Source organism: Pelodiscus sinensis, chromosome 15, assembly GCF_052426305.1.
Source record: "Pelodiscus sinensis isolate ZL-2025 chromosome 15, ASM5242630v1, whole genome shotgun sequence".
In the NCBI taxonomy this organism is placed as follows: Eukaryota; Metazoa; Chordata; order Testudines; family Trionychidae; genus Pelodiscus; species Pelodiscus sinensis.
Genome location: NC_143066.1, coordinates 32,174,959 through 32,193,699, shown reverse-complemented (window position 1 = coordinate 32,193,699; position 18,741 = coordinate 32,174,959). Strand labels below are relative to the sequence as shown.

General features: G+C 41.8%; 1 protein-coding gene across 10 annotated transcripts in view; it reads right to left on the bottom strand.

Moving 5' to 3' along the window:
- SDK1 (sidekick cell adhesion molecule 1) overlaps nucleotides 1-18,741 on the bottom strand; it is an 844,750-nt gene that overhangs the window by 176,860 nt on the left and 649,149 nt on the right. For all 10 annotated transcript variants that reach the window (XM_089769286.1, XM_075899625.2, XM_089769291.1 and 7 more), the window contains 3 exons: nucleotides 14,796-14,943; nucleotides 13,523-13,663; nucleotides 6,647-6,828 (listed from right to left, as the gene is read on the bottom strand). In XM_089769286.1, the coding sequence (XP_089625412.1) occupies nucleotides 6,647-6,828; nucleotides 13,523-13,663; nucleotides 14,796-14,943 (471 nt within the window). The remainder of the gene's footprint in view (nucleotides 1-6,646; nucleotides 6,829-13,522; nucleotides 13,664-14,795; nucleotides 14,944-18,741) is intronic.

Sequence of the window (18,741 nt, the reverse complement as noted above, 5' to 3'; positions counted from 1 at the left end):
GATCAGCAATAGAGCAGGGCATCCAATGTTCCCAAGAGCCAAGAACTTTTCATAACCTTGGAAAAAATCCCCTCCTCCTAGGACATCTCACGGTTGGACACTGATCCCCGGGAGGGCACTTCTAGTGAGTTCACATTTTTAAAATCTTGTTAAAAGTGGATTAAGGCAATTGAGTGTGATCTGTAGCAGCCACTGTGCCTACCCCATGGGGCGGGGGTGGAGGGGGGAGAGCTGTCTCCAGAACAGCTTGTTAATGTGTCTGAAGATGGAGCAAGAATTCTTCTTGCACATCTCCATAATGCTCATTCTGGAACTCTTTAATCCTTGTCACTGGGTTTCTGGGGAGGCCTGCCTTATTCCATCCTCCACGGTAGGACACCTTCCCATGCCATGCCAGAAGCAAGTGGTCTGGCATCTTTGCAGAATTGGAGCATAAAGTCCAGGTTTCTGACCATATTCAGTCAGCATCTACTCCCTATCACTCTGTGTGATTTGGAGAAGACTGGTATCTTGCATGGCAACCTGGATGAAGCAGGGAAGCTATTAGCTGATGCCCCTGCAGTAAATCTCCATTTGCGCATCCCCAATGGAGCATGGCTTGTGCCCCTCCCCCGCCACCGCACTCGGACCCCCTCTCCTCTGGCCCCTCCCATGCACTCCTGAGGGAAGGGAAAGTTGCACTCTCCTGGCAAACAGGGGGTCGGGTGGGAGCAGTGAACAAATGGGTCCTGCATGGGTCCCTGCTCCGCTGCCACACCCAGACTCCCTCCTCCTTCCCCCTTCTACCTGGCTGCTCCTGCAGGAATGGAAAGTTGCAATTTCCTGGGAACCTGAAGATGCCAAACACATAGGTGCCACTAAGCCCCTGCCCTGGTTTTCTGACATGCTTGGACCCCATCACACCCCCGACTGCAGGCTCATGCCCAAGCCTGTACCTTACCATGCCTGCCACTAAACCGAATCCAGATGCTCCCTTAAGAACTCTGATATACACCTGCTGCATAGTGGCCACTTGAAAGCATAACTGTGCGTTGTGCATAATATGTTCCTATTGTCTTTAGGCAAACCTTCCCTCTATTCTAACAGATTAGGTTTTATGCTCCACAATGGATCTCCAGTAAAGTCTGCCCTTCGCTTTTCGTTATAGCAGGAACAGTAGTGAGCCTGCTGCACACTCCCCCGGCTCCACCACCTGTCCAGCTGGCACAAATACTCAGGTGAAAATGGACTAGGGAAGAAATGTTTAAGGAGCAAATGAGATCTGCCAACTTGGACAGAGAGCATCTAAGCAAGTGGAAGAGTATGCTACTGGAGTATGCTGCAAGCGGAGTGTGAGGAAAGGAGAGCATGCAGGGAACTGGAAGTGAAGGCCAGGAGAGAGTTTTGTTGTCCGTGGTGGCTGCGATGCACTGCATGCACTGGGAACATAACCCAGAATTGAAAGGGGTGCAGCCACTGTGGGATACCTTACCCACAGTGCATTGCTCTCAAAGTCGATGTTGGCCACCTTACTGGGGATGCACTATTTCAAACTACATTGAACTCTTGCACATAGTAGGGACATGCACTTTTGACTTTACATAATCAGGTGCTAAAAAGGTGACCTTAATAAATTTGACCTTATTTCATAGGGCATGTCTAGACTGCGTGTGGCTTTCAAATATGCAAATTCAGTGTAAATTTGCATATCTTCTTCCGATTCCATTTTCAAAAGAGTTTTTTTTTAAAAGCAGTTTAGACACAGTTCTTTCAAAAGAACCCGGTACACCTCTTTTTTTTAGGAAGGGGGTTTTTTTTTTCAAAAGAACTGCATCTAGACTGTTTTTTTTCCAAAAAAACTCTTTTGAAAATGGGATCAGAAGAAGATATGCAAATTCGTGCCAAATTTGCATATCTTCTTTCGAAAGCCGCAGGCAGTCTAGACGTGCCCATAGTGTAGACATGGCCTCAGACCCAGTTGAGTATACTCATCTTGCTCTTCTGCCTCCCCCTATTACATTTATCAAGGATTCATTAATCTGGTGGTTTCTACCTCTCAAGAGCTCAAGAAGCACCATTCATTCAACTGTTTCTAGCCTTTATGATAGGGGCAGGTATAGCCTTTGAAAGAAAAAAAAAGAGCTCAGTCTATGTATCCACTCCTTGGAACTTTAGGCTATGAGACTGGCCCTCAAAACTTTCCCGCTATTGGTTGGAGGAACAATGGCAGAATTGTCACATACAACATAGCTACCAAGTCAGCATCTCATATTCTCTGCTTCTTCCCTCTCATGTGAGTGGGGTGTGTTGATAGATTAGTTTGGTCTAATTTCAGTTGCTGGGTTTAGCATATAGGTGCTGGGTGCTGAGGACAGACTATAATATACAGGAGGTTAGACTAGATGATCTAGTGGTTTCTTCTGACCTAAATGCTATAATTCTAAGAGATTCACTTCCTTTCACACTACAGTTTCCAGTTAAAAAAAATTCCTTGGACAACAACTTGAACTTTATGTTCTCTCTTTTCTTATTTAAAGTAGACCTACTATTTTCCTGAAGCAATGTCCAGTGTCCACATTTATTTTGAGAGTGGGTCAGGAAAATATTTTATTATGAGATGGGGGCAATTTCCCCATGTCCCTTTAGTTTAGAAATAGAATAGAGCAGTGTTCACACAATGTGACATTGTCAGAGGTTCTTTGTCTTTGCCAATATCTCATTGATCTTCTCTGAAAAAAACAGCTTGCGTCAATGTGTTGGGTAATATGGCTCATGTCCATAATGTCTGAAGGTTTTGAGTGTTTGTAGTTTTGAGTTTTGTTCTACTGTTACTGGAGGATATTTTCCATATTACAGATTCTAAGTACAGGAGGCCATTTGGAAACCTATTTTACCCCCCTGCTTTCATTCAGCATTTAAACACTTCTCAAGTATTTAAAAAAATAACTTTCTTTTTCATTTTCACAATTGTCGGCTTGAGTAAAAGGGTACGGAATGGGATCAATAACACAGACAGTTTCCTTACAAAATCAAACAGATGGATACTAAAAATATAATCTTGGGCTTTGTCAGCAGCTTTTGAGCACTGGCGTCTCAGAGGCTATGTCTACATTACGAGGTTATTTCAAAATAAGTTACTTCGAAATAATAACTCCCAAAATAACAATTTTGAAATAAGCTTATTCCTTTTCACAAGCAGGAGTTATTTCGAAATAGCAAACCCATTATTGAAAAATAACAGGCTTGGTAGTGTGGATGCTTACCTTGTTATTTCAAAATTACTCCCCAGTGTAGACATGCCCAGATATAGTTCTTCTCCATCTGGAGCCACAGTCTCTCAGAAACATCAAAGGTGAGCTTGTAAGACTATGAAACTGGGAGGAGAATGTGATGTCCATCTACTGTATAAGTTACTTGAAGGCTATTGTAAATCCACAGACAGGCATTTAACTTTGGGAGGAGCTGTTCAAAGGGAAAGCACCTCAGAAATGAATAAGATTGATGAGATCAAAGTAAGTGCTAGATCCCAGAGTGAAGAGAAGAAAAAATGTCTCTCTCCTGGACCAAACACAGCAGGGGAGATGACTTGCATCCAAAAGATTTTTTATGTATATGAAATAACTCTTCTGTGCTGAGACAGTTGGAAGCCTTAACTTTTCACACAGGGATGAAAAGTCCTGAAGGACACTGTTCAAATGAGTAACAGCAACTCTGTGCAGAAAGTTGGCACAAATCCCTGTCAAAGATAACTTCAAAGAAATAAGGAACAGCTGGAGAAATCCTGATGAAGAAAGGCATATATACATAGAATCAAAGGGTTACGCTGAATATCCCACTGAAAGGACTTCTGAGGTTTTGAAACAGTCAAATCCTCAAACCTCAGGATGTTGCATGCTTTGCCAATATCTCTGAGAAGACCTGATTGGCATTATAACTCAGCTTCTGTGAGAGTTCAAGTCATTGTGCATTTTGCAAGTTAGGCTCTCTTTTAGACACTGGCCACAACTTATTTTAAAAGAACACTCAGTAGCTGATAGTCAACTGTGTGTTCTTGGGCTGTCACTACTAAATGCCAAAAAGACTAATAAAAGTGAAGTCATATGCATTCAGGGGTAAGGCCACAGCTCATATGGCCAATGAGATGGGAGATGGAAGGCAGAGGGGAATATCAGTATTAATGTACTGATATGCTCTCAGTCTCATTTGCTGAAAGTGTTTTGATTGTATGGCACATTCAATTAATGCCAGGGACTTTTTTTTTTCTGTCCACAGACAGGTCTTTGTCAGTGCCACCCAAATCACTAGGGCGTGGGTGTGGGTGGAGTGGGAAATGGTCAAAGTGCAGAGATGCACATTTTTTAGACTCACAACTATATTATGAATTACAAAACATAGTTTCCACCCATGCTCTGATTTACACTCAATCTCCTGCTAGTTTGGTTTAGGAGGCACAGTCAATGGTGAAAAAATGGTCACAAACAACAGGTTTCTGTACAATCACAGAGAACATACAGGAGAATGGCATGGGGCAGAATACGTTTCTTAACATATGGAGACCTGATACGAACTCTGCTTCAGATCAAACTGGGGCCATGCAGCCTCCCCTCTGTTCAACTCCAAATGCGAAAAGGCTTCAAGCTGTTTTTAAAGTGGGTTTAAAGCCTGAGGATATCTGCAAGAACTTCAGCAAGGCATGCATTAGTAGACACCATTATAGAGCTATTTATTGCTGTTGTGAATTACTTAAAAAGGGAACACCTAGTTTTGTCATCAATATTAGGTAAGAATTATATAAATATGAACAAGGCATTGTAGATAGTCCTGCATATAAATATTTCTACCAGTGAAACTGAATGCAGGACTGACTGCACTTCATTTGTAACAGAGGATTTATATCCTTATAAATGACAACAGACAGCAAAGTTATGAAGAATGATAACAACAGCTGTCATATCAAGGAACATTTGAGTCGATTGCAAGGTTAAACAAAAAGAGTGGCAAGTCAGAAATTCGGGTCTTAGCATAGCGAAAGTCAAGGTTCTGTGATAGCTTGAACTGTCCACTTAAACAAAATGGTGCACTAAAAGAGAATGGGAGCCAATGTGCGAAAGAGATTTTAGATTCTTGGTAAAAAAAAACAATTCTTGGTAGAGATCTGGGATACATAATATTACTCCCATCTGTTAAAAGAAGGCTTTAAGAAATGCATATTCAGCTCTGCTATAAAAAGTTTCTAAAAGACTGGAGGCTCTCTACTACTTTCTATATTGCAAGACTTGAGAATCTCTGAGCTATCACTTGTTTCCTTGTTCTTTAACTATCTTGGTAAACTGGTGCTGCACTTGGTAGCATGTTTTAAAAATTTCACTACAAATCACAATACATTCATTCATATTATAACATATTTCTATAAATAATTAGCAAAGTATTACATCTATTTCTCCAATTATAAACTAATACACTGTAAATGTGTAAGTTTTTTCAAATAATTGAATTGTTTTTATGACTTAATGAAGCAGAGATCATGAGACTGTCTATTAATCAAAGTTCAGTCCTGCAATCTTGGAAATAAATGGAAACCTTAAGGGCCTGACTTTCAGTTATGCTAAGGATTCTTTATACTGATCCAATTGTGTCAACACATCTTACAGTAGGTGTGAAAGTAATTACAAATCATTTTGTTATAGATGTAATTTGCATCCAATTCATGGCACCTGTATACTGCCAAGGAGGTGTAAAGGATACTTAGGCCTGGTCTACACTACAGAGGAAGGTCGAATTAAGATATGCAATTCCAGCTATGTTAATTACGTATCTTAAATCAAGTCGACGTATCTTAAATCAAGTTTCCGCGCCATCCACACAGCAGGAGGTTGACAGAAGCAAATGTTTCTGTTGCCTTCCCTTACTCTCTGAGTTCGATCTAGCAGGTCTTCACTACATCCATTAAATGGAACTCCAGAGCTGTGTCTACATTGGCAAAATGATGCGCAAAAACACCTGCTTTTGCGCAAAATCTTACCGCCTGTCTACACTGGCCGCAAGTATTTGCACAAGAACACTGACTTTGTAATGTACAATATCAGTGGTTCTTGCGCAAATACTCTGACGTTCCTGCTCAGGGATAAGCCCTCTTGCACAAGTATTCTTGCGCAGGAGGGCCAGTGTAGACAGCAATGTTAATTTCTTGCGCAAGAAAGCCCGATGGCTAAAATGGCCATTGGAGGTTTCTTGCACAAGAGAGCGTCTACACTGGCACGGATGCTTTTGCGCAAAAGCAAATCTTTTGCACAAAGGCACATGCCAGTATAGACGCTTTCTTGCGCAAATATTTTTAACTGAAAAACTTTTCCATTAAAAGTATTTGCGCAAAATCATGCCAGTCTAGACGCAGCCCCAGAAGATTTACCATGGCAGCATCGATCTTCCACATAACGTAGACATGGCATTAGTATAAACGAGAATAAAGATTTATGACTCCCTTTCCCCCTTGTTAAATGTCGGTCTCACTTGAATCATTCCAGTAAAATCCACTGTTGCTAAAGCATCTGTTTTCCTTCATAAATGTAAACATATTTGCACTACTTGTTCACTTTGTCTAAAAATTAATGATGGCAAAATAGTGCCCGCAAAAGATTTGCAGTTTAGACTGTAAAGCGGAGCTCACCTCCCTGTAACGTGTACTCGGTCACTGCTCTGCTGAATTCTCCCAACCCAGCGCCATTATAAGATGCCACCTGGATTTCATACTGAGTCCAGATGATCAGGTCTTTCACCAAACAGTAGTTAATCTCTGCGCTGGTGATGTTCTTGTAGTGGTATTCCCCAGGGAGGCCTGCAAGGCGATACCTGCATACAAAAAAGGAAAACTCAATGCAGTCAGTTAAAAGTTAAATGCACTCACTAGCAAAACAGCTTCGTCTCTGAAGATGTGCTATTCAAACTTTTACTGCAGAATTATACAAAGGATAATTGAACATCCTCAGACTAACTCCTGATAAGACCACACCCTGCCTGACTGCTACAGTGTTTATAATCTGATTTCACAGAGATTACATGCCCTGGACTAAACAAAACTGGCATTTTATCCTGTTTTATGGCTGAAGAAAAATTATAGCTTTTTAAATGTGGCTTGTCTAGTAAAAGCTGTGATTAAGTATAAAAAGATCTTCGGGTAAATCAGTTTGAGAAATGTTTTCTTACTCAGCCTGTAAACATGAACAAAGCAACAGCTCAGTAGTGGCGTTCAGAATTTCTGGTTTAAGGGACTGCCAGCTCAAGCCTGCATGAGGAATCCTCTTTCACAGAATGATTCTAACAAGGCTTGAAAGAGAGACAGCCTAGGGACTGAAGAGCTTGCTAAAGACTGGGAATCGAAAGAGTGGCAATATGGAGATCAAATATTTTGCCAAATACGGATTAGTAATCTCTCTCTCTCTATATATATATAGAGCAAGAAACCTCTGTCAAAAAGGTGGGATGTGGAGCAGCGGAGCAAGTAAATATGTTTCCCTGTAGAAGTTATATTATGGGAAATAGAACGGATTTGGGTATATATTTTAGAGCCCATTTTTGGGCATGTCCTTTTGCACTCTGAGAATCCACTGAGAGGAAATAATAATTATAGAAAACAAGGAATCCTTGGAAATTTGAGCATTTCAAATAAGTCTGTTTGCTTTTTTCCCTTTAGGAAACAAGCTGTGTAGTAGCTACTTACATGCTAATAACGTATCAGAAATAAATAGACCAAAAGGCATGACGACTTGCAAATTAAGCATTACTATTCTGTGAAAAGGCAAATATGGAAACATTTGGATTTTTATTCATTATACTGTTTTAATTCAACCCCTGCTTAATAACCACTAAAGGCTTGTCTATACAAGAAAGTTTCATTGGTTAATTTATGGTGCGATTTTAAACCAATGTAAGTTTAATCAGGGCAATCCCTGTGTTTAACAAGGTCTAATTCTTATAGAGATTTTACTGTCCTAGAGAAATCTCAGTGCAGCTCTTGATCACCCATAGCAGTGATACAGACAACCTACAAAAGTGGGGAGAAGAGTGTAGTTTCCTGACCATAATTCGTCACGTTTTGAATTGGGAGACTACATCGGCAGAGCTCCTTGGGCTTGTCTACACTATGGAGAAGACCGACCCTTCAGAAGTGGATTTTCTAGTGTTCGATTTAGTGGTCTAGAGTAGACCCCCATATTGAATGCAGAAGGTAGCCCACACCGGCCTTGTCTACTCAGTCTCTGTATGTCTACACTACAGCGTTATTTTGAAATATCTTATTTCAAAATACTTAATTTGAAATAAGTTATTTCGAAATAACGTGTCTACACACAAAATACATTTAGAAATAGCTTTTTGCTATTTCGAAATAGCGTGTCCACGTGGAGTGGATGCTGAATCGCATTTAAGGCTGGCTGGAACCAGTGTGGCTGCTGCCTGAGGCTATCTGAGGTCTGTGTTTAAAGGGACCCCACCAGACAGCCGGTTCTCAGCTTTTCCTGCTTGCTTGCCTACCTTGATGAGGGACAGCAAAGCATTTTGTCGCTGTGTGCTCTGGTTGCCCTCACTCGGGACACCACAGCACTCTGCAACATGGAGCCAGAGCTGGCCCTGGACACTCTGGTGCATCTCGTGGACACGTTGCTGTGAGCCTGGCTACACTTTCTACAGGCTGCCATCCGGGAGGTCCATCGGGGGGCTGTTAGTATCCAGGAGGCCCTGCAGGAAAGCTTCCACCCTGAGGAGCACTAAGAGCCCTGGTATGCTCCACTGGGGGTTTGTGCCTCATTCCTCCCTCACATCCTTCCACCTACCTCTCCCTAACCCCCCTTCCTGTTATCAAATAAAATACACGTATTTTCATGAACACAAACTCTCTTTAGTTAATAAAACTGGGTGGGGGGTGAGGAATGAAACTCTGGTGAGACTGGGGAAAGGAAGTGGGAGAGGGAAAGAGAGAGGGTGGGAGAGTGAAACGGGAAACCTGGGAGGAGGGAACTGGAAGGGGGAAGCAAGGGGAAGAAGAGGGAGGGGAAGCTCAGGGCTCAGGGTTGGGAGTCTCACCGGACCAACTTGATTTTCATGCAAACCTGTTCCTGGGTTCGCATGTGGCCTTTGGTGGTGAAGCTGGCAGATATTCTACCATAGACGGCCACATTCCTCCATCTAGTGCAGAGATCATGAACGCTGGGGGCATCCCCCCAAACCTGAATAAGGTCCATGATCTCTACCCTGGACCAGGAAGATGCCCGCCTTCTCCAGGCCCTGGCATGTTTCTGGGAGCTGGCAGACTGCTCCTGGGGAGAGATGGAGGGCTGGATGGCACTGGCTGCCTGGCTCATGTTTTGGGGCCACTGGATCAGGGGCAGTGACTGCTGGCTCTGGGCTGGCAGGCTTGGAGCTGGCACAGGCTGTGGCCAGAGTCAACCCCTTTAAGGGCTCCGGGGAGGGGGAGGGGGAAGGAAGAGGAGGGAGAGGAGTGTTTTTGGTTGAGGCTGGAGTGGCCACCAGGGCAGCTTGGGAGGCTGGAGGCTCCCTATTTTGATATAAGTGTCTACACAGCACTTATTTCGAAATAGCTATTTCGAATTTGGTATTATTCCTCATGGAATGAGGTTTAACAAATTCGAAATAAGCGCTCTGCTATTTTGAATTAATTTCGAAATAGTGGTTTGGCTGTGTAGACGCTAATAAAGTTATTTCGAAATAACGGCTGTTATTTCGAAATAACTTTGCTGTGTAGATACACTCTGTGAGGAGCATAGGAAGCTGAAGGGAGCGTGTGCTCCCATCAGCCTCCCACAGTGTAGATGCCACAGTTGCTTGGCTTAAGGAAAGCTGAATCCAGCTACACATTTTGTATAGCTGGATGGCATTCTTTAAAACTGACCTGCCTGGTCTAGTGTAGCCAGGTCTCTGCCTCCTTTCAATGCAAGGTCTCGCCTGCCTCCACTTATGGGGCGATAAGAAGGCTGTATGAACATTGGCTATGTTAATTCTGTGCTCAGCACTCAATTTTGTCTCACATGTAGCAGTCTAAACGTGGAGTGCTCCTCTGATCTAATTTATTGTGCTCTTAGCATGACATCCCTAGGAAAACAACACTCAGCTGGTGAGAAAAAGAGCAGAGGAAAAAGGCCAGTTTAGAAATGTCATGTCCTAGCGAGTTTTCTCGCCCTATATAAACTTAGATCTATATTGCATAGGATTTGTGCAATGCCCTTTCACTTTTAAGACCAGGCATTCTGTCAGTTTAAGTCCAATACACCATTTATGGCGGGATTCTGTCTTAGAAAGATAGAGCAATGGGCCTGATGTGATAGTGGGTCTTACCCATTTTTAATGTCAAAAGGTACCCTTAATCCAGAGCAACTGTAATCTAACTCATCTGAAACTAGCTCAGAAAATCCCTTGTATATCAAATACCTTCCTGTCACACATATTTTGAAACCCAGGAACATCCTGGGAATATTTCAGGGGAAAGATTTATTATTATACGATAGACTTAAATCCCTGTTGAAGAAATGATTTGTTTCCCTATTCAGGAGCCCAGACAAAATAATTTAAACCTTTAAAGAACATTTTTCACAACTCATGCAGATTGACAACAGTGGACCTGATAACTCTCTCTACTAATATGAAAAGGAATGTTAGAGAGAGGACCACTTACGCTAATTTTACATGAGCTGCAGAAGGAAACCGCTAACCTAAAAATTAGTCAGCATGTTATATGAAACATTTAGACAGTGGAAGAAGCTGTGAAGAGTAGCTGAAGCAAAATGCAGGACAATGTAGCACTTTAAAGACTAACAAGATAGTTTATTAGATGATGAGCTTTCGTGGGCCAGACCCACTTCCTCATATCAAATAGTGGAAGAAAATATATATATACCATATATACCAAAGGATACAATTAAAAAAAATGAACACATATGAAAAGAACAAATCACATTTCAGAACAGGAGGGAGATGCGGGGGGGGGGGGGGAAGGAAGGAAGGTAAGTGTCTGTGAATCGATGATATTAGAGGTGAGGAGAGTGGGATGTCTGTGAGCTAATGGTATTAGAGGTGATAATTGGGGAAGCTAGCTTGATAATGGGTAAGATAGTTTGAGTATTTGTTCATTCCTTCTCAGAGAGTGTCGAATTTTAACATGAATGACAGTTCAGAGGATTCCCTTTCAAGTGCAGATGTAAAAGGTCTTTGTAGCAGAATGCAGGTGGTTAAGTCATTGAGGGTATGTCTACACTACCCCGCTAGTTCGAACTAGCGGGGTAATGTAGGCATACCGCAATTGCAAATGAAGCCCGGGATTTGAATTTCCCGGGCTTCATTTGCATAAGACGGGCGCCGCCATTTTAAAATCCCGTCTGGTTCGAACCCCGTGCCGCGTGGCTACACGCGGCACGAACTAAGTAGTTCGAACTAGGCTTCCTAGTTCGAACTACCGTTACTCCTCATGGAATGAGGAGGGTAGTGTAGACATACCCTGAGAGAGTGTCCTTTCTGGTTAAAATGGCAAGAAACTGTTTTTTCTTTGTGATCTTGTCTGATATCTGTTTTGTGGGCATTAATCCTTTGGCGAAGTGTCTGAGATGTTTGTCCAATGTACATAGCAGACGGACACTTTCGGCACATGAAGGGTAGGGAGGGCTGTGGATTTGCTATCTCCAGAGGTATTTAAAAGGCAGACTGAGTAGCAATCTATTAGGAAAAACAAAATCAATCCTATGACAAAGCAAAGGAATGAACTGGCTGATCCATTAGCATCCCCTCTTTGAACTGTACAGTATATCAGCACCCAAAGAAAATATAACAGATTTTCGGATTCAATAGGGCTGCTTTCCAACCAGAATTCCCAGTGAAGATATCTTTCTTTGTTGGGGGAAATCTCCTAAAATAAGGTCTCTCAACAGCTCGGGAGGAAGGGGCATATTAGGGGAAGAAAGAGGCATGGTAAAGGTGAATTCCACTAAACCTGACACTATTGTGCCATAAGAGTCCTTAGAAGTGTAAGTAAAGAGCCCCAGGGCTACCCCTCCCTGTTACATCTCTGCTCTGTAGGGAAAAGGCCTATAGCTTTCCCCAGCAATCCATCTGAACTCAAAGCTTCAGCAGTCTTTGGCATCCTGCAATTTTGGTTCACAAGCTTTCACCAAGAAATGCAGTAAACTGGCCAAGATTGATGGTGTGCAAACAGCATTGCCTACAGTTACCATTTGTGATTTATAAATGGACCCTTAGAAGAGCATGACACCATAGTTGCTGCAGACAAATCCCTGCCCAGGGGAGCACGTAATCTGTAAAATAGATATAACACAGAAAAAGATAACTAAAGAAAAGGGGTGATCAGGAATGTACAGAAGGAGAAAGGTTACCATAGCGAGTGCTTGCCAAATATGGTATATGTTGTGTATACATCTTTTCCCTACTTTAAAAAAATATTTTTAATAAAATTGGCATTTGGAAAACTGTCAGGAGAGCAGGCTGTAGTACAAGCATACAGCCAAGAGTTATATAAATCACAAGGTCATTTCCTCTGTGACTGATCATATGGGCCTCATTGTTTGGGTGGCAGGGAGATAGTTAACATTCTTCAGCAGCAGGCTTTAGTGGGAAATTTCCACTCTCAGCAATACCACCAAAGCAGCTCCATCCATGGTAGCAAAGTGGTAACACTAGTGTAAACAGGACATTTGCATTTTTTCCACCTTATCCTTTAGCAGGTCTAGAGGACACTGGTAAAAATGTCATCAGCCACTTATATTCAGTCTAAACTGGGGCTCCAACCTTGCATGGAGCTACATCAGTAGCTATATAACACTGGGAGATTTTCCCAGAAATGAATCAAATGTAGACAAGGTCTTCCTGAGCAGAGTGAATGCCACAACTTCCTGCTGTCACTGCAAGGACAGTTAAGGAGCCAAGTGGGAAACATACTATCCTGGAGTCCAGCTGGACTGGTTACTGGATCCCTAAGAGACTAGAAAACAAATGTGCTATGAGAAGTCTCTCTATCTGGCCATGTCCTGTTTCAGGAACCACACCCACTCCACAAATAAGCAGAAAGATTGGATAAAATAACAGTTTTTCAGTTACCTGTTTGAAGTCCCTTTTCATTAAATTGGTATATCTGAACTGCAGCAATATTATTTATTTAATTTTACTTTCAATTCGAAACCATAATCTGGATACGGCTCATCTGCTCTGTCATTTCTCCTCTCTACTTTATTGGCAGTATCTTTGTTCTCCCAGAACCCTAAATGTAATTGTTCCACTTGTGTGATATGTCTGACAAATTATAAGCACCATGGGGTAGGTAGTCTTATCTATCTGCGAAAAACTATGCGCACGTACGGCAGTGTGCAAATAATAAGTAACAATAAATTAGAACAGAATTTGAAACTGAGTTTTAAACACACTTTTTTATTTGGGTCACACCACTAGGACGTCCACCTCTAACACAAGAAGACATTTAGCACCAGATTTTATATTAGGATCCTTCTAAGCTAGAGCAGAAATCACTTACCTGAGAATGTATCCATGGAGAACCCCATTATGTTCACTTTCAGGAGGAGGCTGCCACTGAACCATAATAGACTGATTGGTACGTCCACTGGCTACTATGTTTTTAGGAGGAGCGCTGGGAGGTTCTTCAGGTAACAACAATCTAAGCACAATGAAACGTGATGGGTTGTGAGCATTGGAATAAAAAGAAAGCTATAGCTTTTTATTTTATGTGCCCATTAAATGTGAACCAGCTTTATTTACTGAAGTCCAAAGACTAGAAAGAAAAAGCATAATGCTGATCAAACTACTGACAACTTGCATGAAATAGTTACAACGAATCAACATAATAGAAATCAGTAAAGCGAGCAAGAAGGACAGCTGAGATAACCTTATTCTGTCTGAATCCCCCATGCTGCTGCAACTATATAAAAAGATTACAAGCCTGAATAAGTTAGAGCTCAGATCCGGAAACTGTGATTCCTTCCAAATTGTCTCTTTTGACTCTTTCAGTATTTTTCATCTCAAACTCCTCCATTTTGAAAAAAGCCGTTAAAAGCTCAGCTGTTTTACAATACAAGCTCATTGTAAGCTTTGGTTTACAGAGGAAGGGGAATGTATTCAAAACTACATTTGATAAAGCCATCCTTTTCTAGTGCATGTGGAGTAATTACAGAAATGACATGCAATGATTGGGTGAGTGCTCTGCCCATTCCAAAAATAACCCGTGAGTCTTAGGGTATGTCTATACTACACAGCTTTTTAGCTGTGTTGACAACAGCCATATCGCTAAAAGTCAGGTAAACTTCTATCCCCCTACAAGCAGCGTTTTCTTTGTGCAGCTGCCGACAAAGCACTGTTTACACTACTGCTTGCTATGGCAATGTTTCTGTCATTTGGGAGGGGCGGAGGTAGGGTGAAGCACCTGTGAGCGACATAAGTTTTGTCACTGAACTGCCAGTGTAGACAAAGCCTAAGACAATGGGAACAAATATTTTTCCCCTATATGCATTCACTTCATCTCCTTCTATGATCTAATTTTACTGTTACTCTGCAAAGATGGATGCGCCTCTGTTCCCAATGCATGCAGAATGCGCTTTTGCTGCTAACTGCCAGGATAGCTAAATACTGTTCAGTGTTCTTAGGCAGGTCATGTAACCATTGGTGAGTGCTGAGTGCTCACGTGAGTGCTGTGGTATAAAAGGTAATTTCATTTTCACAATTCTGAGCATCTAACAGATATGGGGTTATAGCACATAATGCACATTTTAGATAGGGATCCATTTTGACTTTACCTGCTGGTCTCAGTGCTGTACTGACCCTTGCCCACTTGGTTAACAGCACATATCCTAAACTGGTAGGTACGGGCTGGAGTTAATCCACTCACAGTGACACTGGTATTCTTAGGGTCAACATTTGATAGATGTACCTTCCAGGGAGAGTCTGGTGAAGGAATACACACGTTAATAATATTGAGGTGCTTGTTAACAGCCCTTAAAAATGAGAATGTTTACAAATGCACTATGCTTCTCAACTTCTTTCCTCAGAGTAAAGAAAGAAACCTTCTTGTCTACCCCCGTGATTATGTAGATTGCACATTTGCCTACTGGAAAGGGATGCTCCACTTGTCACTGTGTAATAAATAAAAACTGTATTCATTAACATTTTAATAAAAGAGGAAATGAACATAATAAAGACAGATGGGCTGCGTATTTCGTGACCCATCTGTTTGGCAGCCCCTTACAACGCCACACCTATGAGTCCCTCTGGGTGAAGGGCTGTAATGAAATCTGTAGCTAGTCTGCAATATTTTTCTACCTGACTTTCTAACAGGTATGGAAGAGTGACTGCCAGACAAATTAGCTCTTTGCTGTGAGACCAGGGAAGGTTTCTACATGCTTGGATATTTTCTACAAACGTAGTGTCTTATACACAGTCTAATAATTTTTTTAGGATGACTCCTTAGAATAAACTGCTCCGGCAGTAGTGTAAAACCTCCATTGTCAGTTCACATACTTCACACACTGAGTTCTCTGCTGCCAGAATTACATTCCCAAGATTCAGAGAGGTGAAAATGAAATATGTTGGAAATTAAATATGCTTTTCACCTTAGCATGTCATATTTCTTGTACACAGTAAGTTGCAGGGCTGGTACAAGTAGGTCATGTTTCTGTATCAGATATGAAGCAGCCACAGAGCTTCCTTCTTACAGGGTACGTCTACACAGCAACATTATTTTGAAAGAACTAGCATTATTTCAAAATAACTTAGTCATCCTCTACACAGTAGGCAGTTATTTCAAAATAATGTCAAAATACTATCAAGCTGGAGGACTTCTTACTCCGACTCCTGTAACCGTCAATGAGGAGTAAGGGAAGTTGGAAGAAGAGAGCTCTATTTTGAAATAAGTGCGGTGTAGACGCTCCCAGTTTCAAAATAAGCTATGCAATTCATGGAGCTCAATTTGTGAGGCTTATTTTGAGTTAAGCTCCACTGTGCAGGCGCATCCATAGGGTGTGTCTAGACTACAGGGTTGGGGGTTTTTTTTCAAAAAAAGTGACCCTTTTTTGAAAAAACGTCCCGTGTCTAGACTGCCACCATGTTCTTTCAAAATTAAATCAAAAGAACACGGCGGTTTTTTCGACCACGGTAAACCTCATTTTACGAGGAAGAATGCCTTTTTTCAAAAGTGCTCTTTCAAAAAAATGCGTTTTTGAATGCAAACAGGGCTTTTTCGAAAGAGAGCGTCCAGACTGCGTGGGTGCTCTCTTTTGAAAAAGCAGCTTGTTTTTTCAAAAGAAGTGGTTGCAGTCTAGACGCTCTCTTTCGAAAGAGGCTTTTTCAAAAGATTCTTTCAAAGAAGCCTCTTTTGAAAGAGGCTTGTAGTCTAGACATACCCATAGTGAGGTATGTCTTAAAAAAAGCATAGTATATGCTGCACCACCTAGTGATAGATCAGATTAACATTCCATTATCTCTCCCCATTAAATTCTACATTCCTACCATTTACAAGATTTACACTCTCATGCTATCTTTAAAGTTCAGTATGGATCATTCTGTTAAATGCCTCTGAATTGTAGTGATTTTCTAATTACATGACCTGAATGCATAGAAACTTTGTCATCTGGCTGCAACAACTGAGTATGTTCAGTTTGGATTTTGTGACTCAATTGATCTTGTTTTAATGTCTGCCAACTATAAAATTTCTCTCAACAAACTGTAGATGTCAACTGTTTCTGATGAACTCTCCACTATTAGCCGCCATCATATATGATCTGGGCACTGATTTTTTTTTTTATTACAGTTGGAGTTTTTCTCCTTCCAACTGGATGTGCACTCAGTCCCCATGTTCTAGTTTTGGCAGTTCTCTGAGTGCTGCCCATTGTAAAGGTATTCATTATCCTCCCCATTTTTATTCAGTTTGGCAAATCTCTTCATGTCTGGCCCCTCTGAAGACAGAGTCTCTTCCAAAGTTGGAAGAGTAGTACTGAGTCACCTTCCCATCAGAAGTGATGCAGAACTAGATCCAGTCACTGCTTTAGCTTCTTATCGATAACTCAGAAGAGAAAGAAATGGTGCTTCCAGCTTTAAGATTTTCTTAACTGTCTCTACAATTCTCCCAGCCTCTTCATTCACTTGGGTAATGTCAGCTGTGAGTAATATAATCAAAATCATATTTAGTTTGGAACAACTTAAATTCTACTGCACTAGATTGTACTCCATTGTCTGTCTCTAGTTATTTTGGAACAGTGAAGCACTTGCATTTCTTAATAACGCTGCATCATGCATCAAGTTCATTAATTCTATGCACTTGAAAAATAGACCAGTATGATCAAGTAATGATGTCCTCGGAATTAGCAATAACATGGAACTAGTCTCTGCCAAAGTCTGTCTGAAAGAGGTGATTGTAAAGCATATCGTTTGGCATTGTCTCTCAAGTTTATTTGTACTGAATATCCTTTCAAAAGTCCAATATCTTCAAATTCTCTGTCAAGTTCTTTTACCTTTTTCACTAGACCCATCATGCACACCCTGCTTGAAGTTGTTGGTCTTTGATAGGATTACTATATGTCTGGGCTTTTTCCTGGACACAGCTTCTTTGTTGAGCCTCTATCCTCTGTCTAGGTGGCTTTTCAAATAACATGAAATGCCTAGGTCTTTTGCAAAGCAGACACGCTGCGGCTCAGAAAAAGCCTCAGTTAGTCTGTTTCCTGATTGCACTCTGACCTCTACCTGCAGCTGAATGGACCACTCCCTTGGAAGCCACAGCGGCCAAATCCCACCCATCCCAACTCTTGGGCAGAGGTCCTGCAGGGAGGTGCTAACAGCTATCACTGCTTGCACCAGCTGTCCTGGCACTGTGACAGGGAGCAACACTGCCCACCTTCTTGTGAGCACCCTCTTTCTTGAGAATCTGAAATAAATATACTCTTTGATCACATGCACTCTGAATGCAAAGCTATTGTTTCTGTGGTGAAATCACCCAAGAAGTTCAAATACATTCAGGACTAATCAGAATGTGTCAAGGTACTTCAGCTCCAGGAGGTTAGAACGTGATTGTAAGTCCCTTCTGAGCTAATTCCGCCATCTGCTTCTGAGTCAATTTTAAAATCGTTCCATTAATATTCAGCTTTACTCTCTAGGCAGGCTTTTTGCCATTAGTAAGGCTACGGTTTTTCACCAAGGTCACAGAAATCACAAAATCCGTGACTTCCAGTGACCTCTGTGACTTTAGCCCATGGTGACTGGGAGCTGCAGGGTCCCTCTGCTGCCCACAGAGTAGCCCCAAAATTCTCAGCCACTGTGGGTGGTGGGAGGAGCCCTGATCTCTGAGCTACCATAACTTATTGGGGGATTCTGGCACTCCCAGCCCCCAGAGGCAGTGGGGGACACCACAGCTCTGAATGGGCCCTTGCAGCTGCCTCGCCACTTCAGGGCAGTGTGCAGACCCATTAGCTGAACTCCCCATTTTGTCATGGATATTATTAGTAAGTGTTATGGACAGGTAATAGACTGCCATACATTTTTCTTGATTGCTCATGGTCTGTCTATGACCAAATAATAGTGTTAGTCATCACACATGATAGATCCTCAGAAACAATGTCTCTTTATTGTGTGTAATATGAATCAGCTCCTTGATAGGTTTGGAGTGGCAAATTGTTGCAAATATCCCTATTTTACACATTTATTATATCTTGCATCTTTGACTGGACATGCCTCATCTCTTGTGATATTATTTTT